Raw genomic sequence first — 23,651 nt, 5'->3', positions numbered from 1 at the left:
GTCACATATAATATGGGTACTTTTTATTCTGGAATTTGTATTGACAGTCCAAGGCAATGTCAGGAGACCTGTGTTCTAACTCTAGTTCCAACTCAGTGTCACTGTTGGGATCACTAAAATATCTAGCACCAGATAACTTCTGGAGTTGGCTGGACTCCAGATTCCTTGGAATCTCTGGGCTCTAGGGTCCAGCCAACTCCAGAAGTCTAAGGAAGACTGTGAGAGAAGTTGTGGCAGCATTAGCTTCAAAGGTTTCAATAATAAGGGAAGAATTAAAATTTGTATGGGTGGGTGGATGGGACTCAATTGTAAAGCTGTGCATCTTACCACTCCTAAACTCGTAAAGACTCAGATATTACTCAGAGGGTTAAGTTTAACCACTGCTGGTTAATGCAGCTTTCTATCAAGAATAAAGTACTAACTGCAGGCAATCTTTGACTTCTGGCACTTCGTGGTGACTGAAGTTATGGCAGTAGAGTTTTCAGGTGTTTGAAAATGAAATGGGCTACTTACCTGGTAGTGACTTCCAAGTCTACAGAGATGTTCAGATAGAAGCTAGATGCCCATTACTCAGGAAATTTTTAAGAGAGATTAAAGTATCTGATAGGGGTTAGACTAGATGAGTTAAAATAATCTCTTCGAGCTCTGTGGTTCCATGGCAAGAATCAATTCACATAGTGTATCTTCAATCACTTATAATGAGATCAACCTCATGTCAATTTGCTTTCTAAAGTGTTCTGTATAAGGAGCCTTGTCCTCTGGCTCAGTCTAACTCCAAGTGGCCTTAAACCACCCTTTGCACTATCAATCAGCATTGGCAACTCTTACTGGCTCAAGTATGCTGGCAGCAAGAAAAGGTGACAAATGTAAGCTAACATATGCAGACAGAAAGGAAAGAGAGTAGAATGGTTATCAGGATCAAGTAAAGTTGCTACAAAGCAATGAGACCGGTTTTTGTTAATTTGCTTTGATGTTGCTTGGTAAACTACTGTGGAGCACAATTTCAAAAGGGAGAGACAAACATAAAATTAATAATTATAATCAAGTGTTAAGTGTTATAATAGAGGTCTGAACTAAGTGCCGTGTGAACTCAGAGACTGACCAATTTTCCTGGGGAGTGTCAAGGAAATTTCACAGAGGAAGTAATGAGCAAGCTGAATCTTGAAGAATGAGTAGGAGTTGACTGGGTGGAAATGGGGAGAGGCAAAGAAAAAATGTTTGAAGCCAGAGAGACATGAAAGAATATACTTGGGAAGTGGTGAATAATTGTGCATGGCTGAAGCATGAGGTTAGGTCGTCAAGTGCTACGCTTCTTAATAAAAACGGGTTTTCCTCTCTTGTTGATAAGGAATAACATGCACTCTTTTAAGCAGGAGAGTGAGACAGATTTGTGTCAACAAAGATGATTCTCGTGATTGGTGTAGAATGGCTTCAAAGGGAAGCAGGGAAACCAGTGAGCCAGAATAAGAACCCAGACAAAGACAGTGGCAGTGAAGGTGAAGAGGATGGGGTGGACTCAAGAGATATCTGTGGGGAGAACCAACAGAAATATAGACTGATAGCATTTTGCTCAATGGTCAGCATATATATTTGTAGTTTTTAAAGAATTACATAAACAGAAATGTGATGGTGACTAATTATAAGGTCACTGATTTATTTACTGATGATTCTTGTTTCTTGTCATGTTATGAAAATTGCCTACCTACATATGTTCAAAAGAAAAAGAAAAATTGAAATTGCTATAAATATATTTAAAATTTCATTTCTTGGCCACTCTTACTACTTAATTTCTTCCTGAAGTAGAAATATAAATATTTACTATACATGTACTACAATATAAATATTTACTACATACCTAGTATATATAAGATACTTCATATACATACATATATCCTAATCCTCACAACAAACTTACCAGTTTAGAATTATACCTGTTTTACAGATGAGAAAACCAAGACACAGTAGAAATTCAGTAGCTTCCCTTGGGTCACAAAGCTAAGAATTGAGGGATTCAAAACTAGAACCCAGATATGGCTACCTTTAAAGCCCACGTTCTTTCTACAACCTCATACTGCCTCTGTACTTAAAAAACAAGTATCAAACAAAAATATGTAAAATGAAAAAGCAGCCAGGCATGGTGGCTCACTCCTGTAATCCCAATACTTAGGGAAGCAGGGACGAGAGGATTGTTTGAGCCCAGGAGTTCATGACCAGCCTGGGTAACATAGTGAGACTCTTGTTCCCCACAAAAAGAAAAGAGAAAAGAAAATCACTGTTACAAAAATGACTGCATCATTATAATACTCTATTTTTGTGAGTATTTAAAAGTGTTCGTGATAAAATGAGTTTTAAAAGGGAATTTTAATGTCAAACCATTCACACACAAAAAAATGCATTCAATATGCACTCATTGAAAACTGTAAGAAACCAGCCACAAAAAGACCAGATAATTTCACATCTAGGTAAAGTAATAAGACAAAGGATTATACTTTATAATCCACTATTTCTAAATGCTGATAAAAAAAGACATATTTATTCAACTAATATTTCCTGAATGCCTACTATGAATCATGCACTGTTGTAGGCCTTGGGGAATATTACAGTAGTCCCTGCCCTCATGGAACTTATATTTGCATTAAGAGAGACTCACAAATGTACAAGTAAATTTACAGTATGCCAGGTGGTGATAAGTGCTATGAAGAAAAATGAAGCAGGGTAAAGGGGCAGGGAGAGCCAGTTATCAAATGCAGGCCTTGCTATTTTACATACGTGTCACTGATAATGGCATCATTTGAATAGAGACCTGAAGGGAATAAGGAAGCCAAGTTACATGTCTATCTAGTAGAAGACTGTTGCAAGTAAAGAAAATCCAAGTGCCAAGGCCATAGGGAGGGACCATGCTTGGTGTGTTCAAATAAAAACAAGGAAACCAGCCTGGCTAAGCCCAAGAGAATGAATGGAAGTGGGAAGAGGGGAGTGGGAGATGAGGAGAGAGGGGCAAGCTGAGCATGGTGGCATTCACTGCAGAACATTAACTTTACTCTGAGTGAAATATATGCTTTTAAAATACTTTGGCTCTTATTCTAGGTGAGAAAGGTAGACGCAGGAAAGCTTCTTATCTCAGATATAAGGATTGACACTAACTGAGGAGAGTTCAGTCATGCCAATGGGTGTGTTTGTGCCATTTCGGCTAAAGGGGTAGATGTGTTGCTCTGGGCAATTAATAAAGCCTATGAAGAGGAAGCTGCAACGGTATGGAAGAGTACATATTCTTAGACAATAGCTACCACACCTTAGTGAGCTGATGTGTGAGGCACAGAAACATCTCAATACACAATAGATGATAACTTTAAAATGTAGCCTTTTTTAAAAAAATGTACTTTTAAAAAGAACAATTACATTTTATAACATGTATTTACATATCCATGAATTTAACACAGTCATCCTTTTATCACTGAAATATTTAAGAGTTGCTTCAGCTGAAATCCAGTATTATCTGAGATGACTCTTATTCCTAGCCACTGTACTTTATTAGAGGCAGAAAGAAATCTCCCTTTTTGACCATACCATTTTCAGGCCTGCTGAAGTCCAACCTGTGTTGTTAGTTCTACTGCGGCTCCAAAGACATTTTCTCTAATGTCACGATGACATTCTTCAGAGAGCTTGTGAAGAGAAATTAACATCTAAAAATACTCTTTTTTTCTTTTAGATTCAAAGCAATTATTATTATAATTATTACTAACTATTCATGAGATAGCTAAGTTTTGGATAATCTTTTTTTTCCCTAAAACTTTATTTCAAAATTATTCACTTCACCATTAATAAGGTGTATGATTAATGCTCTGTGCCATTATTACCAGGCCTGCCCATTGCCGGCAATGGATTTTGAGATAACCCATTTCCTGGCACCCAAAAGTTAAATTACTCTTTTCAAAACGTACCGATCTCCCCAACACTTGCAAAAGTATTACGTGTATGATTTTGTCACCATTCTTTAAATCAGAACTAACGTTAATCTACATCAGTGCATGTTAAAATGATTTTAACAAATTCTGACAGTACAAATCAAAATACTACTAGTTAATGTTAGACAAGAGTATCTTACAAACACTACATTGCATATTACCTTGCAATCTGAAGCATTACATTTTATATTTTTACATGTTTAAGTAACTGAAATTTCACAGAATTTAACAGCAAATAAAGTTTAAAAAATTTAGTTCTGTACAATAGTTTCAACTATCTCTATTTTACAATCTATAATGCTCATGTCATAGTTCAGCACCAAAAAGATCTACAAAATTTCTCATCCAGCCTGTGTGATAGTTTTTGTTTGGTGGTGGTGGTTTTTACAATGAAAGTTTGAGAAAATGCTACTCTCAGATATTTAAGTGGAATACTGCTAGTCGGACTACGTAAAAACTTGGGTTGTATCTTATTTTCATTGAACAGATACCAAAATAGGAAAGAAAAAAGAACTGCGTTATACCACGAATTTAGGTGTCAGTCTATATGTTGAATTTACAGCCCTGAAGTATCAGAAGTAACCTAATAATGCTCTGTCCTTATCCTTCCCTTCCATTTAAAAATTTTAAAAAGGTAATCAGAAAAATGTTTGATTTATTCTTTAAAATAAGGTGAAAAGAAGGACTGCAACAACAAACTTTCTCATCCACACCTCCAATAACATCTCAATGTTGTTAAGCATTATCTACCCTGAACTGATTCACAGCTCCCGAATATACCATGTTTTCTATACCAGAAGTCTGCTCAATGGCAGTGTCTCTCTGTTCAGAGGTCATTACAATAACTTTTGTCACCGCTGGCCTGGAGTTAAAGCAACATTCCAGATTCCAGAATCAGTGTTTTATTGTCTTTACTCTTTTCTTCCTCTTCAAGATTTGTCAGTTTTAGGGAAAGGGCATGTTTTTCTTGCTACTTTCAAAGGGTTTGTGCATATCTCATTTTAAGATCACATTGTTTTGGGTATTCTTAGGGTAGCACATTTCATATGCTGCAATGATGCTAAAACTTGGGTTTGGTACTGATTCACCCACATGCTCTGTCTGAGCCCCACTGTAATCAATGCCTGGGATCTAGGTTACAGTCTTTGATGTGGAACAAAACAAAGAGAACTGGTCCAAATAGGGATTGAACCCATGATCTCATTAGCAGTACAAGTCTAAACAGCAGTGTACATTTGTTTACTGTTCTTCATGTGCAACCCAGCTCCACTCATTTCAAAAGCTTAGAATACTTCTCCAGACCTAGCTAGGAGGCAACTAAAGGTCATCTTAGAAGAATGGCTTGGGTTAAAAGCAGCCTGCAGAACTTGAAAGAGATTCTCTTTCCTGCCATCTTCAATGAAGTGGTTACAGTTGGAACCTTTTAAATCAACTTTGTAGAACATATAAAGTAGCCCTGAAGGTAGCTGGGTATAGCAACAAGAAGTTGAGTTCTGGGCAATCCCTTTAATTAAAGCTTCTGAAGAATGTATTTTATGATCTTTTCTAACTTTCTCTTTCACTACTAGAAAGTATACAAAAGTTAGTATTTCAATGTAGAAATAAAGAAAAAAACAGTGTTAAAAATGGAGACAATAACATGCTAATCTAATTTGAATAATTCTATAGTTTCAGTATGTATATTTACAGGATAATTTTTTGAACTGAAGTAAAGTTAATAAAAATGAGTTTTCTGAACATGAGACCAAGTATAAATCTGTACTTTATGAATCCAAATGTATTATTTTCACTTTTAGATTTTAAATATACTGAAAAGAGCAGTGCACATTTGGTATTAACAATCATTAGAGTTTCATTCTCAAAAGAATGTATTCAATACAGTCGTGTATTGCTTAACAGTGGGGAAGCATTCTGAGAAATATGTCATTAAATGCTTTCATTATTGTGTGAACATCATAAGAGTATACTTACACAAACCTAGATGGTATAGTCTACTACGCACCTAGGCTATATGATATAGCCTATTTCTCCTAGGCTACAAAGCTGTACAGCATGTTACTATACTGCATACTACAGGCAACTGTAACACAATGGTGTGCATCTAAACATAGAAATGGTAGAGTAAAATTACAGTATTATAATCCTATGGGACCACTGTTGTATATTCAGTCCATTGTTGACCAAAATGTCATTATATGGTACACGACTATATTGTTTTCGATCTTTAGAAATTCCTAGCTTCTATGATATAATTTTCCAATAGAAAATTTTTTAAATGTTACAATTTGTCCATGTCTATTTTCTTATATAGATATATTTTATTTCTTTGGTTAACAAGAAGTAGATCAGATAATGCAGCTCTTTAGGACATGATTTTTATGTTGAAAGTTTGTTCTTTATTTAAAAATTGAGAGAGAATGTAAGAAAAAGCAGAGTTGTTTCTAAGAAAAATATATTTCTGATGCAAGATAAAGGACTTATGATGCAATAAGTATTTAGCATTTAAAGATCAACAAATTGTTATCAATGATGAAAAGTGAGTTTTTTCCAAGGACTGCTACTTTGGATAGCCATATTTAAGACAGTTTAAAGTTAGAGAAAGGTAAAGATCACAGAGAAGGGCTTCATTTATTTTGCCTTGTATGGGATTCTTTCAAAAAGTATTTCTCATGCTCATAAAATCGTAACTAAAATTTTAATATTTAATTGCTATACCAAAACCTCAACTTTCAATTATTTTAAAGTACTCAAATTCCTAACATTGTCCCCTTAAAAGTGGTAAAAGCATACAATTCTCATGATACTCTAGACAGGAATAATCACCTTGAGTTATATCAAAGCATAACCATCTTATTCTTCCAGAACACTAAGATACAAATCTGTCCTGTTCATTCAGGTCCTAATGGCTCAAAAACTTTAGATACTTATAAGTAAGCCCAATATTTATTATGTAAATATTCAGACAAAAGAAATATATTTTTAATGTCTATAGTATGATTTTAGGCCACATCTAATGTAATAATTTCATACAATATTTGTGTTCTAATTTAGCTTTACCTGAAAAAATGAAGACTATCGCAGACAATGACTCTCAGGAAAGAAGACAGATACCAGTTTACTGTAGTGAAACAAAATATGAATTCACTTTAACAGGACAAGAGGAAAGTGGAATCTAAACTATTTGCCAAGCCTCAGAGCTATAATCCAACCAGGTTCTAGCTAATGTTTGGTAAACTCTGTGTGTGTGTACATGTGCATGCACTCTTTCAAGAGTCCTCTATTTCAAAGGCTTCTTCTTTTATGACAAGATCATTTTCCCCTTTAAAATATGTACTACAAATTTGTTAAAATATAAGTACCCAACACTTTATATATGGTTACTTTGATTTAAATAATGATTTATACACATCCTTGTAATTTTGACCTTTTTGGCCCATGTAGGATAAAAACAAGCCAGAAAGTGGTATATACTGTTTTGCTTTTATATAAAGTGAACTAGGGATGAGCCAAATAAAATAATTTCCTTTAAATACATTTCAGCTTTTATAACAGATACAGAGTAGTAATCATCCAGTATCACCTCCTCTGCTTCTTGGGAAAAACTGCTTTCTACCTAGGATTACAATTATTTGGATAACTTCTTATGTCTCCTAATATATCATAAACTCCTAAGGCAAAATTAAGACCAGATTTGCAGTATGAACTGTTTAAACATGATTAAAAGGGGAAACAGCCTCAAAGGACCAGAGAAGTAAAGTTTATAGACAGATTAAGAACAGGGTAAATTTCTTGTAGTTCACTTTCTCCCTATCAAACTTAAGAACCAAGATCCCTGGCACTGAAAGAGCCCATTTTCAGCTTCCCCCAACACCACCTTTTTACAGATGGCCTTTCTGCCCGAGGCATTTTGCCTGTGGCTCTTAATCAAACCAGTAGAGGGATTCCAACTGGCAACTCTGAAGATCTGAAAGATGTGATAAGGAATTAGAATCTGATGTACTCATTACACTTAATTTCTGTGGCAGTAGGTGCTATATGAATTCAGACAATTCTCTACAATTCAGGAGCCATTACCCATTCTGCAAATGGTTCCTGCTGTTTAGTTTCCACATTCTGCTGGGCATTTTGTGGCCACATCTCTGCACATTAGCACAACCTTGGGATAATGAAGGAGTGCATTAACCTCATGGCTAAAATGAGGATTCTAGATTTCTGCAGATATTTCACCATCCTTTCCTATGGATAATTTTGAGTAAAGAGTAAACAACAACCTAGGTTCCAAATCGTACCTTAAATTAAGTACCTATAAAATCTGACAAATCTTTCTCATTTTGTAATTAATACACTGAAACTATCAAATTAGGTATAAGTTTTAGGACTCAGGCCATCATCTCTTTTATAAAAAGGCAACAAATATAGGTTGTAAATTAAACTAATTAATTTTGCATTGTTTGTGATACATCTAATTTATTTCTCCAAAATGCATACTTTGGCCAGGAGTCCTGTGCCACAAACACTTGCCAAGAATAATTTGGCCTTAACATCGCCAGAATGAGCTTCCATAACAATAATGTACAGTGAGAGGTGTTTTGTATAGCTTTTCTTTTCATAAGAAAAATCAATCTGGGAGATGCTGCCATAAAGACTAATATTAAATGAGAGGGAGGAGGAACTTGTTTAATCTGATTATTCACAATGAGCCTAGAGTGGTTACCCAAATAATCAAGAATAAAAATGATCATAGGATGGTCTACCATGACAAGGGAAAACATTATGCTGCTTATAATGGTTTTAAACTCATATTGCTTTAGAAAAATGCCAGATTACACCACCAAAATATAAAAGCAAATTCAATTTACAATGAATCTAGTCACCCAGAAGTACCCAATCTAGCTAGGACCTTTAAAAGTAATAAAGTAGGTTTGTTAGCTATTTTCAATATCTCAAAATATCTGATGGAAAGTGAACATTTGTACCATGCAAACAATTAATCCCCCCCCAAACTCCCCTGACACACAACCCCACTAACTCACACAAAACAAAATAAAACTCCAAAACAAAACACAGCACATCACGTTTTATATGGTCACACTGTTCCCTAGAAAGGACTAAATTTTCATTACTAATTTCTCAGAATTAAGTATGCAACAAAAGTGGCATAGTTCAGAATCAAGCTCTAGAACTGCCAGTACCTGCATAATTATTTCATTGCCAAGAGGTCTAAGTACAACAAAGTAAAGGAGAAAAAAAGAAAGATAGTTTTTTAAGTGTGGTGACAAATCACATTCCTGTTTTGCTGAATAAGAATACATCTATTAATTACTTACGTGTTCTAGAAAAATTACGGCCAACTTGAATTTACATGACAAAATAGATCTGCATCTTGCTGGAAAATTTATTAGCCAAAATTTTAAGGCATCTTTTTTGACAGAGATGTTTATATTCATCTATATTAGTTGTAATTCTCCTCTCTATAAAAGTATGTATCCTAAGTACTAAAATTGGGGAAATAAATCTGCCTCTGCTTTCTAATATGTAAAAGCCATAAACACAATACTGGAAATTATCTCCTTCAGCTTGGACAAAGAATATTTCTTCTTTGAAGTCTTGAGCAATGATAAATAGGGTAATTTGTGGACTTTATCACCAAATTCTAAGGATAGACTTTTATCAATAATTCTGAGCTGTCCAACCTGCTTCGTATTTTCTATAATCTTTTCTGCTTTTACCCAGATCCTTCAAGGTAAGGGAAAGAATAGTCTATTTATAATAGTTCCATGTACTTCTCACGAAGTTTTCGTTACCTACATAAAAAATAAGTATTTTTACAATTGAGAAGAAATCTGCAGCCTATTCATAAGATTTTATTTCAATCTAAAATCAAAATTTCAATTAGGACAACATACAACTTGACTATGACAAGTACTTTACACTAAAAAGACTGTTGATATATATATAAATACTCAATTCAGAATAGGCATTTCATTTAGAAAAATACCTGATCATATTTGAACATGCAACTTGACTATGACAAGTACTTTAATTTTAAATTTAATAATTTTATTAAAATTAAAATTAAATTTTATTAGAATTAAAAGTTTATAATTTTATTTACAAATAAAAACCTAATTCAGGATAGGCATTTCATTTTTTAAAATACCTGGTCATATTTTTAAGAAAGATTTTAGATTTAAGGGACTACACACAAGCTAGATCATTGTCTCCTATAAACTGGTTAACTTTTAAAAGGAAAAAAGGTACTCAAATGGATATTTTGTACACCCATGTTCATTGCAGCATTATTCACAACAGCCAAAAGGTAGAAGCCACCCACCCAAACATCCACCAATGGTTGAAAGGATAAACAAAATGTGGTGTATACATACGATGGAATATTCAGCTTTAAAAAGAAGGTAAATTTACACATGCTACCACATGGATGAACCTTGAAGACACTGTGCTAAGTGAAATAAGCCAGTCACAAAATGACAAATATCATATGATTCCACTGATATGAGGTACCTAGAGTAGTCAAGTTCACAGCAACACAAAGTAGAATGGTGTTTGCCAGGGCCTGGAGGAGGAAGAATGTGGAGTTAGTGTTTAATGGATACAGAGTTTCAGTTGGGGAAGATGAAAAAAGTTCTGGAGATGGATGGTGGTGATGACGGTACAACAATATGAATGTGCTTAAGGCCATAGAACTATACATTTAAACACGGTTAAAATGGTAAATCTTACGTTACATATATTTCTCCACAATAAAAAAAAGATGTAATTGAGGAACATTCTGAAAATTAAACAGTCTATCTAATCACAGATGAATCAGATATCCTAATTTTTAAAAAGATGCCTATACCTAGAATGTCTTTACTGTCACTGTTTATTTTTTGTTTTGCTTTCTCCTTCCTTTATGTCCCTATCCCCTAAGTTCATTTAACTCTATTTATTCATTTTGTGAGTTATGGGTTTTAAGGTGGAATGACCAGATTCTAAGAATCACCAATTTTTATGTTAAAAAAATTGTATTCTTAAAGTTTAGTCCATGTAGCCAAAGAATACAATTTCCTATCTATGGTAGTATTGTTTTGTAATAAGCTTTATCCTTTAATACAATATTAATTCAAGACAATTTTCTTCTGTGTGGTCTATACAACTCTGAGTCATATACTTTCCATAATACTATCTATGGATTTTCTGGAATTTTTAAAAATGTTCCAAAATTTCAGTCTTAACCCCTAACTAGAATTTTTGAAGGATTATTGATCTATGATTTATAAAATTTATAGTAAGTTTCTTTTTTTTGAGATGGAGTTTCGCTCTTGTTACCCAGGCTGGAGTGCAATGGCGCGATCTCGGCTCACCGCAACATCCGCCTCCTGGGTTCAGGCAATTCTCCTGCCTCAGCCTCCTGAGTAGCTGGGATTACAGGCACGCGCCACCATGCCTAGCTAATTTTTTGTATTTTCAGTAGAGACGGGGTTTCACCATGTTGACCAGGATGGTCTCGATCTCTTGACCTCATGATACACCTGCCTCGGCCTCCCAAAGTGCTGGGATTATAGGCGTGAGCCACCGTGCCCGGCCCTTAGTAACTTGCTTTCAAGTTCATTATTTTCATGACAAAGCTGCAAAACATAAATTATCAGAAAATTTTGTCTTATCTTAAATGTATTGATTAGGGGATAGACTTTGTAGACACATGCTCTGGGTTTGAATCCTGGATCTATCAGGTAATAGATGTGTGAGTGGGCAAATTATTGAAAATATCTAATTCTCAGTTTCTTCACTTTGAAAATGTAGATATTAGTACTAAAGAGTTCTTACAAAGATTATGCACATAAAGCTCCTCAACAACGTCTGATGTAGTAAATTCTTAATAAATGGTAGTCGTTAACAAAAATAATCATAACATAACATATAAAAATGATAAGCACACTACTGGACAGAAAAAGATTATATTCCAACTTTTAAAAAATGACTCCTTACAATTTTTGATACTAAAATGAATCCAGGAAAAAAGATTAATTGTGTTTTGTAAGACTCGTTTTCTTTTGTTCATCTTTTCTAAATAGTGTGATTGTTAATATCTTGTTAAACAAAAGAAATTAACCCAAACAAAAATGAGAAGTAAAACCAGGTATGTGCATTTGTGTAAATACATACATACACACACACACACACACACACACACACCCCTCTTTAATGTGCTATATACAATTTGAGGAAATTGTATAGAAACGTGAGAAAAAAGTTGAAAAGTAAACAGAAGGAGCTATAGATTGCAATGAAGGTAACAAGATACACAAATGTAGGCAAATTTCCAAGTTCAACTATTTGAACAATTCATTCAGAATCACACTATTGTCAGAAAATTATACTGTAATTCTTTTGGTCATTACCCTAGGATATAAATGGATAAGTCCAGAAAAGCTGGATGTTTTCACCCCTTGCCAACATAGGCAAAAGAATATTTTTCTTTAAATAAAACCCAATTGCTACCACAGTTACTACTACGCAAGATTTCTAAGGTATATAATGTTTGATAATGGGATTTCTGATACAATTTCACTAAAAAGCACAAAGGGTTTCTACACTACCAACTCTTACTACCCAAATATAAAGTAATATTCTGTTTTGAAAACAGACTTGTGTTTCCAAAAACATGTTCCTTTGAACACTCAGACTTTGGGGTGGGAGGATAATAGGGTCCTGTAGTCAAATAAGCCTGAATATGCTACATTCTATTTCTCCCTTTTAGATATACATAACACTATTCACATAAAAGGTTATGAGAAGTCCTACAGTGAGCAGAGCTGTTGACATTTTTTAACCAGTGTTTCCCAAACTTATTTGGTCACAGAATTATTTTCTTCAGGTAGCGCAAAGGAACCAGTGTTCCTCATAACAACTTATTTTGGGAAATGTACAATAAATTGCCATTGATTAGTAGTAAATGTGCAATTTAATATGTACCTGTCCTAAAAAGGTAACCACTGGCAGAATTTGCTGAAGTCCCAAAAATGAGCCCGTTGTATTTTATGTCAGAAAAAAAAACTATCATGCCTAGACTAGTACTTATATTATCTTTAACAAGTTGTATTTATTTCCAGAATATGTGTTTCAACCCTTACAGCCTGTATGTTATTTAATCAAGCCCAAACACCCAGTTTCTGATACCTGTGGAAAGCTGAAAAATGAATATGATCCTCCAAGCCTTTACTTTTCTTTCTGGGCTTCACTGTAAGTGGAGAAAACCCTGCAGCTGTGAGCTACTGCTTACCTTCAAATATGGGAATACTAAACTCAGTTACAACATTTTATTAACTGGTGCTATGAGCCTGCATTTATGCAGTTCTACAGTAAAATAATGAATGTTCCACATTAATCCTGAAGTAAAATAGTGATTATTACTTCATTCTCCTAACACGTCTATTAAATATGTAGAACAAAATACTGTAATTACTGTTTTACATATGGAGGTTGAACAACTTGCCCTAAGTACCAATAGTCAGCAGGGAGAAATTTCTTGTTGGACAGACACTGTGCATATTACAACTATAGAAACTGTATCAGATAATCACCCTAAAATGTGAACAAAAACAGGAAATTCCTTTGCTAATAGCTTATTATTTAAGGAATTTTCTTCTTTGAAAAAATTTTAGGTCACAATTTGCTTGAAATCTAAACTTGAACCAAAAAAAATCACATCGTGTGCTAGACAGCTTTTTGTGAATTCAGAAATTAAGAACAAAGTTTTAAACAACTGTAATGAGGAGTTACTTTGTCCTTGTGTTAGATAAAAGAAAATAAGCAAGCTACAATTAATTCTAGGTGATGTATGAATGTGAATGATTATACTGCTAGGCTGTGGCATCACTTTCTTCCTAGGCTCTCCTTTCAATTTCAAAAGTACTTAAAAATGTAACAAAATGTGTAAGATGAAAGAGACAACAACTATTTAAAAAAAACATAATAGGGAAGAAATAATGACTCTTATTATAGAAATCACATATTTTGGTAACCCATGGACATTTAGTCATTGGTTTTCAAGTTATACAAAGTAAGTTGGCCATTAAAAGAAAAAAAAACACTTCAAAACATCGATGGCAGAATACATTAATCACAGTATTTTATATTATGATAATATATATCAATAACATTTTACCAGAGAGGAAGTAAATGGGCAAAGACAAGGAAAAAGCTGACATGAAAGGAATCAAGAACATTGACAACTCAGTAAAGGAAAAGGTGTTAAAGTATCAGATTCAAGTTTCGTAAGTTTTTGTTTTTTTTAAATGTAAAAGCAGAGGTAACAAAAATTGGTTTTCACCTGGTAAGTGTGTACTCCCTGAGTCCTGAATGCAAATTCATGGCAGAAAAAGTACCTATGCATCCACGTAATCTTTTGTCTCGACCAATCTTCCATGTTACAAACAGTGGGCTGTAATGGAAGATAAAAATAGGGTAAATCAATCAATTCAATTCAAGCAAGTATTTATTGAGTGTTGACTGTCTGCTAGGTTAGGTGCCTGAGATATAAAGACCAAAAGACAGGCCTTCAAGGGGCTCAGAGGCTACCCCAACAGGACTACATTTAGCAAAAATTATATTATACTACATTATATTGAGTGTATTCTATATGTTAGGCATCTCAATAAGTGTTTTAAACAAACTAATTATGTTAATCTTCATCAACAACTCTAGGAGGCTGATACTAACATTCTATTTACAGATGAGGGAGTCTCACAGTTGATACATAATGAAGTAGGCACTCAAACATGGGCAATCTTAACTATAGAGGCTTAACCATCATGGCTAACTGAGCAATTCCAAATTTAAACCTCAAGTTACTGACTTATTTATAAGTCTAATTTGGAAAATCAGGGTGAAAAAACAATGATTTTCATAAATACTTCCTGAAAATATAGGGGCTATGTACTGTGAAAGGTGCTACAAGGATGCCTAAAACATAGTCAATGCTCTTTAGGGGCCAGTGTAAGAGGCAGGCATAATGAATACACAGCTAACTAATACAAGGAAAAAGGAAATAGGTACTATAAACCATGTCCAAATGCCATAATTTAAGCTACTGAGATAGAAGAAAACTTCATCAAGCTTGACATTCTTTAGCTTGACCTAGACAAATCAGTAGAGTTCAGAGAGATGAAGGGCAACAGCAGACATTAAAAAAATAATACCGTGAAACCGGAAAAATTATTTTAATTTTTATATAAAAGTATTACCTGCAAATACAGTCTCTCAAGCATCAAAGAACAAAGTGTCAATTATAATAAAATATCATCAAGAATAACGTGGATTTAGATGAAGTTTAATATAGTAGATGTTTGGATTCTGCTGCAAACTACTGACAGCTTTAAGTAATGGTTAAGTCTAAATACAATATGTTCTAATTAGAGCAACTTTGTATGCCAGTTTTTATGAAATAATTTACTCATTTTAGGACATTTTGTAAAAAGATAAATATCTTACAATTGGGGATGGTCTATGGTAATATGAGTATTCACAGTAATACTGGAATTATACATTTCTGTTTTCTAAAAATTTACATTTTAAGGGGATATAGCATATGTCATTTTTCTTCTAATACACTGGTGAGTTGAAGAACATTCTTTCTTTAAAATACTCTTTAGTGAGTCATCAGCAGATGGATGAAAAGATATCCCATTCAAGTACTTCAATCACCCACCTAAAACATTTAAATTATGCTGAGCTCTGAAAACCACAATGGCAGATAGAATCCCAAATAAATAATATATACAAACCAGGGTGAAGTACTAAGAGTTACCATCTTCCAAGATCCAAATGTCCAGTGGCATTTAAAAAGATAACTAAAGTATTAGGTCAAGTTACTGTCAACATTAGCATTCAATTGAAGGATGACCTACACTAATGATACTAAAATATCAAACAAAAGGTAAAAGCCAGGTTTTCTGCTTACTATATCATATATACTAAACCTCTTATAATTTGGTTCTAATGCTCCATTTGGAAATTTTTCTCTAACTGTTCTTGATCAGGAAGACAAGAATTAGATGGAATTACTTTCTCACCAATTCTTTCATTACTCATATAAATACCAGTATCTTAAAATTAAAACCTTATCTTTAAGGATGAAATTCACCTCTTCATTTTTCAGTTTCCAACATGGTATAGTCAACATCAGCAACTTTTTTTTTTTTTTTGAGTCTGAGTCTCACTCTGTTGCCCAGGCTGGAGTGCAGTAGCATGATCTCAGCTCACTGTAACTGCCGCCTCCTGGGTTCAAGCGATTCTCCTGCCTCAGCCTCCTGAGTAGCTAGGCTCACAGGCACACGCCACCATGCCCAGATAATTTTAGTATTTTTAGTAGAGACGAGGTTTCACCATGTTGGTCAGACTGATCTCAAACACCTGATCTCGTGATCCGCCCACCTGGGCCTCAAAGATGCTGGGATTACAGGTGTGAGCCACCACCCATGGCCTGTCTCTTCTTTTTTTAAAAAAAACAACTTTATTTTTTGATTATAGAAGTAGCATATGATCACAAATTAAGAAATCAGAAATATAGAAATATATCAATCCTCTCCTATAACAATGGCTCTACAAAGTATCTCTATGTAAGACAGGTTTTTGGCAGCTTCAGAATGAAGTCAGTCTCACTGTAATATAGATAATAGCATGTTTTTAAAATACCATGATGGTTTCTCAATAACACAGAACTACATTGTATATTCTCTTCCTCAATGACTTTCATGGGAAACCTCAAAGTGTGAGTGAATTCATTTCCTATCAAAAATGCTAGAAATGAAAGTCATTTAAAAGTATTTTACCTTCTACTTTCTTATTTATCCCAGGAAATACATACATACACCATTCTTACTATAATATAACCCTATCTGCTCAAGTAAACATTCAAAACTTAAAGTATAAATAGAAAAACAACACAAACTAAACACTATACTATGAAATACGTTGCAGGGCACTCAAACATATGGTGGGAGAAATTATTTATTAAGTTTCTTATAATGCCATGCTATCACTGATGAGGGAATGATTAATTCAGAGCTTAGGGTGCTGGAGGACAAGCTGCATTTTGCAAGGCAGCCTGAGGAGCAAAGATGCTCCAAAAGAAGCAAGGGCATGGACATGTAAAAGTACACAGCACATTCAGGAAACAGGAAGTAGGCTGATAGTCTTGGTAACTTGCTATGGGCTCTTTCAGATTTAACACTTCTTTGAATTTGAAGCACTGTGGAATATGTGTTCTCAAGAGCCCTCGTAAGACGTAGAGCAGATACAGAATAATCTATACTCTCCCTATCCTTACCTGCCCCAGGCAACATCCACTGTGGGAGTTGGGATTGCAGGGAAGTATCTGTGTCAAAGATGGGAGGGAGTGCTACTCGACAACCTCACTGTGTTTAGGACAGATGCCTGAAGATGGAAGAAATCAGACTTTTAGTAGACAGAATAAAACGATTCATTAAAAATCTGGGACTCTAATTTCTCCTTTACAAATGCTCATCTAACATCTTTTATAAAGTACACGTGTATGGAATTAGAAACAACTAAAATACCTAAAAGCAACATTTAATGGGGAAAAAAACCCAAGAAGTTAAGCACTTTAAAGTAGACAGAAACATAATAAACATCACTGAGCACAAGAGATTGCATCTTGTGTGTGATAACCACTTTGTACAGGGCAATGACTATGAGAACATTTAATATATATTATCTAAATATAGGAACACATTTTTTTTTCTTCATGTAACACAGAGCAAAGGAATAGGCAATTTCATTCATAAATGTGTTATGAAAACATGTATGAGTTCCCAAAAAGACCTAAGACATCAGCATAATCGGAGGCAGATCAAAGTAGAAAAAGGGTTTTGGGCCTGTTGAGAGGAGCAGCTCAATGAGAAGAAAATACAGAAAACAGTTCATAGTAAGACAAAGACTGACTATTTTGGGAAAATGCTTTTGCCATATGGTTTGAGGCCACCTACATACACTGAAAAAATACTACAAACTAGAAGAGGGCTCAAAATGAGATGAAAAAATAATGGAAATGTTTATCCGAAGGTAACCAGACAAAGCTTTTTAAGTAATTGTCCCACTTTCGAACATTTTGTACCACTAAGGTCTGAGAAACCTTTGGAGAAAAGCACTCCATTTTTTCATGTCTGTAGACAGAAACAGGAAGTAACCATTTATTCTAGGTGAATCCTCCCTGCCAACTAACAGCCAATACTGTCAGGTCAACAGTAGCTCTAAAGGCAATGTAGTTGCATACAATCAGCAAAAGTACAAAAAGCAATGTAAATCTGAACAGAACGCTCCCCATCTATTGATGTGAGACAGAACAATTTAGAAATATGTTTGCAGGAGCAGAATACAATTAGGTGATACAATGAAAAAGGTGTTATTTACTTAATCATATTTTACCTTAAACCCTATCTCTCCTACCATATCTAGGCAAAATAGAGGTTACAAAAAAGTCTTAGTCTACTGTAAACCTCCACTCTGTCAATTTGCTCTTCTTTAGAATAAGATTCTTTAGAATGAGATTTAAAGGATGCAACGTTAACAAAATAACATCAATCTCTACCAACACAATAATACTTAATAGAAGGGGATGCTCAGCAAGGTTATTTATTTTGGAAGGGGGATATAGGAAAAGAGAGAAGCCCTGTAACTTGTTCTGTTCTTCTGCCATAGATAATGATTGTTTCTCAACTGTATTCAGGTTTCTCAGCAATTTAGCTCAAAATACAACTATATTCCTCATAACATCCAGCTAAAAATACAATAATTTCCCAGGATCCAGCAGTTTAGAGAAATACAGAAATGATGGTGTCTTCTTTCCACCACTAGGTAAAAACGTTTCACTTCCTATTTCAACAAAAAGAAGCTTTACATTTCATCTCTAAATCATATAAACTACAGATTCAATTCATAAAAACATACCTAATATGATTAAATCATGTAATAGGGCTGCCATAATAAAATACTATAGACTAGGTGGCATAAACCACAGAAATTTATTTCCTCACTGTTATGGAGACTAGAAAACCCAAGATTAAAGTACTGGCAGAGTTCAGTTACTGATAAAGGCTCTCTTCCTTTACTAGGCTTTAAGGCTGCTATACGGCCACTTTGTACTCACAGAGCCTTTCCTCTGAGTGTGTGCATGGAGAGGGAGAGCACGAGCTCTCCAAGTGCCTCTTAGAAGTACACTAATCCTATTGGATCAGGGCCCCATTTTCATGACTTCATTTAACCTTAATTAATTTCTTATAGGCCCTATCAAATACAGTCACATTAGGGGTTAGGGCTTGGACACAGGAATGTAGAGGTTGGTAGTGGTGGGGCGTGGTGGTGGTGGTTACAATTCAGTCCATAACAAATCCCTAACCCAAACTTCAGTACATAAAGTGTATATAATACAAAGTGTATATGACTCTCAGTCATTCACTGAGAGTCTTTAAGAGATAATTCATTTGCTTTTCATTTTACAGGTGAAATACAAAAAGAGATCCAGGCAGACAGTGCAGAGTCACTAAACTGGTTATTGTAAAAACCTGGGAAGTCCTCCAAAATTTCTTACTACTGGTTTAATATGGGATTTTTTTCACCACTACAGGAAAAAAAAAATGTGAGTAACAAACTCAGATGTCTTCTAAAAGCCCAAAGAATAGGAAAATCCTATGAATACTACATAGCACCACACAGGTGAACATAAGCACAAATCTCTTCCTCCCAGTAGGGAAGAGAGAAAGATTAGCTGAGAAGCTACCAGGACAAACTAGAAATGCCGCATCAGCCTAGAAACACTAGCCCCGATTTATAAGTTTCTACATTATCACCATTAGAAGCTTACAGCAAGGCCTACCATTTTATGTTTGATGGCTTCCCAACACCCTTTCTGATCTCCCCCAGCCTTCTCACTTCATTTTTTCCCATTCTCTAGCTGAACTTCATCAAACTCAGGTCTTCTGTTAAATACATATTTCCTCCAAGTCAAAATTTCCATTTATTATACCATTGGTTAACAACTCCTCAGCTAGGTATTGACCTGATTATCTGATTAAGTAATTCATATTATAGAGTGTATGAGACTCTTCCAGATAATTTGAAATTCAAATTGGGGGGAACAGAGAGAAATAAAAGGGGGGCTAATCTGAGGCAGGGGCAAGAAGGTAAGATTCAGATGCATTTCTCATCCAACCATTTGCTGTAGATAAAGAAAATGCACTAAGTCACCACTGTATCCTTATACCACACTCCTCCCTCCAACCTTTGTATAATAAACAGCCTGTATCCCATAGGGCTCAGGAAAATAAGGTCACACTGCTTAGACAGACAGCATAAATTAGTATAGGAGACCACAAATATCTGAAAGTGGGGATCAGGAATTACCAATCTTTCAGTACTTTTCTTTGCCTGGTGTTCCAAAAAATTCTATCACAGCAGCATTATATTCTCTTTCTCCCATTTATATAATTCTAATTTAACTGACAAATGCCAGAGGAAAGGAGGCAGACTTAAGTCTAACAGATGATTGGGAAGGTAGAATTTTTTGCTGTTGTTAATCAAGGGTAATCACCACAGACATACAACCAGCCAAAGCACAAGCATACTTTAAGGGATTAGCTTGATTCTGCCAATTTTTGAACTGAAAGAACCATTTCTTCCTTTAGCAAGAGCAAATCAACAATTTTCACCAAACAACAACAACAAAAGTAGTCCCAGACTTGATATGCTGAGACAATCTTATAGTTTTTTAGAGCCCTAAATTAGATAAGGAAGACTAACTTAATTGGAAAAAATAATATTTTTGCACATATTTTCTTAGTTTATACTGCAGTGGGCATTAAATTTAATATATTGTAACATTTTAAGGAAGAAATAACTGTGGGTTTTTTTCCCCTAATAATAGGAACACACCACAAATCTCTATTACCGGGAAATCCAACTTATTAATTTTAAATGACACTTTGCTATAGATTTCAAGAATAAAGTAATTTCTATTTGGAAGTCCTATTCTGAAGCCATTTGTTCAAAGGGCTTTAAGGTTTGAGACATAGCCTTTACTATTAAAAAAATTAATTATTTTAATATAAAACAAATCAGACAAGAAAAAGAGCTTCTATTGACGTCTTATGATTCCTAAGCTAAATGTTAAGCAAAACTAAGAAAAACCAAAGAACTAGGTCCAGACATTTTAGAATGAATATTAATTGATACAGTCAACTCCTATTTTTTATGCCATTAAAAACCTGTATGGACCTTTGTTTTTGGTATTGCCATTTGGCTGTGTATGCAGGATGGTCAGGGAATTCATAACACTTAAAACAATGAAAACAGTTAAGGCTTTTTTATTTGTTTTTATTTTCTTTTAGTTTCAGGGTTTACATGTGATTGTTGTTACACGGGTATATTGCATACTGGTGGGGACCTGGTTTCTAGTGTACCCATTACCCAAATACTGAACACTGAACTGGATAGGTAAGTTTTCAAATCTCACTCCCCTCATACCCTTCCCACTTTTGGAGTCCCCAGTGTCTATTATTAGTTCCATCTTTATGTCCACGTATACCCACTGTTTAGCTCCCACTTACAAGTGAGAAAACGTGGTATTTGGCTGTTTCTTAGTTTACTTAGGATAATGTCTTCCAGCTCCAACCATGTTATTGCAAAGGACACGATTCCATTCTTTTTTTTTAATGGCTGCATTGTATTTCATGGTGCATGACATACCATATATTCTTTATCTAGTCAACTGTTGATGGACACTTACATTGGTTCCATGACTTTGCTATTGTGAATAGTGCTGTGATTAACACGTGAGTACAGGTGTCTTTTTAATATAATGATTTTTCTTTTGGTACATAACCAGTAGTGGGACTGGTGGGTCAAACAGTAGTTCTATCTTTAGTTCTTAGAGAAATGGCCATCCTGCTTTCCATAAAAGTTGAACAAATTTACATCCCCTCAACAATGTATAAGTTTTCCCTTTTCTCCACATCCATACCAACATGTTGTTTTTGACTTTTTAACAGTGACCATTCTGACTGGTGTGAGATGATATCTCCATGTGGTTTTAATTTGCATTTCTCTGAGGATTCACAATGTTGAATGTTTTTTCATGTGTTTGATGGCTGCATGTATGTCTTCTTTTGAGAAATTTCTGTTCATGTCCTTTGCCCGGCCTTTAATGTTTTTTTTTTTCTCTAGTTGTTTGACTTCCTTGTAGATACTGGATATTAGTCCTTTGTCAGAAGCATAATTTGCAAATATTTTCTCCTGTAGGTTCTCTGTTTACTGTGTTGATTTATTTCTTTTGCTGTGTAGAAGCTTTTTAATTTGATTAAGTTTCACTTGTCTGTTTTCGTTGCATTTGCTTTTGGAGTTTTCATCATAAATTCTTCACTTAGGAAAATGTCCACAAGAGTGTTTCCTAAGTTTTCCTCTAGGATTGTTAGTTTCAGGTCTTACATTTAAGTCTTGAATCCATTTTAATTTTTGTATATGGTGGGAGATAGGGGTCCAATTTTATTCTTCTGCACATAGCTAGCCGATTTTCCTAGCAACATTTATTGAATAGGGACTCCTTTCCCCATTATTTTTCACGACTTTGTTGAAGATCAGTTGGTTGTACATATGGGGTTTTATATCCAGAGTTCACTATTGTATTCCACTGATCTGTGTGTCTATTTTTCTACCAGTATCATGCTGTTTTAGTTTTAGTTACTATAGCTTTATAGTGTAATTTGAAGTCTGGTGGTGTGATGACTCTTGACTTGTTCTTTTTGCTTTAGGATTGCTTTGGCTATTCAGGGTCTTTCTTTGGTTCCATATGAAATTTAGGATTTTTTTTTTCTAATTCCATGCCTGAAAAATGACATTGGTAGTTTGATAGTGATTGTGTGGAATCTGTAGATTGCTCTGGGCAGTATAGTCATTTTTTAAAATATTGATTCTTCTAATTCATGATCATAGGATGTTTTTTCAATTTGTTTGTGTCATCTATGATTTTTCATCAGTATTTTGTAGTTCTCCTTGTAGAGATCTTTTGCCTCCTTGGTTAAATGTATCTTTAGATATTTTATTTTTTGTGTGGCTATTTTAAATGGGATTGAGTTCATTATTTGGCTCTCAGCTTGAACATTGTGTATAGAAATACTGATTTTTGTACATTGATTTTGTATCCTGAAACTTTACTGATGTCACAAAATCTAGGAGTCTTCAGGGAGTCATTTTTGTTTTCTAAGTATACAATCATGTCATTGATGAACAGAGATAATTTGACTTCCTCTTTTCCAGTTTGTATGCCATTTATTTTTTTTCTCTTGCCTGATTGTTCTCGCTGGTACTTTCAGTACTATCTTGAATAGGAATGATGAGTGGACATCCTTGTCTTGTTCTTGTTCTTAAGGGGAATGGTTTTAAATTTTCCCCATTCAGTATAATGTTGGCTGTGGGTTTGTCATATAGATGGTTTTTATTATTTTGAGGTCATGTACCTTCAATGCCTTATTTGCTGAGGGTTTTTATCATGAAACAATGTTGTTATTTGTTTTGGATTTTGTACCTACATATTTCTACCACCAGCTAATGACCTATCTTATAGCATCTTGTCTTCCCCAGAGCCCACTCAATTAGTAGAAATAGAGTAGAAAG

The 23,651-nt window shown here is 34.6% G+C and overlaps 1 protein-coding gene across 1 annotated transcript in view; it reads right to left on the bottom strand.

Moving 5' to 3' along the window:
* The window catches only part of AMMECR1 (AMMECR nuclear protein 1), a 127,332-nt gene that overhangs the window by 50,523 nt on the left and 53,158 nt on the right, over positions 1–23,651 (bottom strand). Inside the window, exon 2 of the mRNA XM_012451738.3 lies at positions 14,299–14,409. Within this exon, the coding sequence (XP_012307161.1) occupies positions 14,299–14,409 (111 nt within the window). The remainder of the gene's footprint in view (positions 1–14,298; positions 14,410–23,651) is intronic.

This window comes from Aotus nancymaae, unplaced genomic scaffold (assembly GCF_030222135.1).
Source record: "Aotus nancymaae isolate 86718 unplaced genomic scaffold, 86718_ANA_hifiasm-v0.15.2.pri h1tg000004l, whole genome shotgun sequence".
NCBI classification, from domain to species: Eukaryota; Metazoa; Chordata; class Mammalia; order Primates; family Aotidae; genus Aotus; species Aotus nancymaae.
Note: the sequence above shows the minus strand (reverse complement) of the source record. Positions and strands in the feature narration are given on the sequence as shown.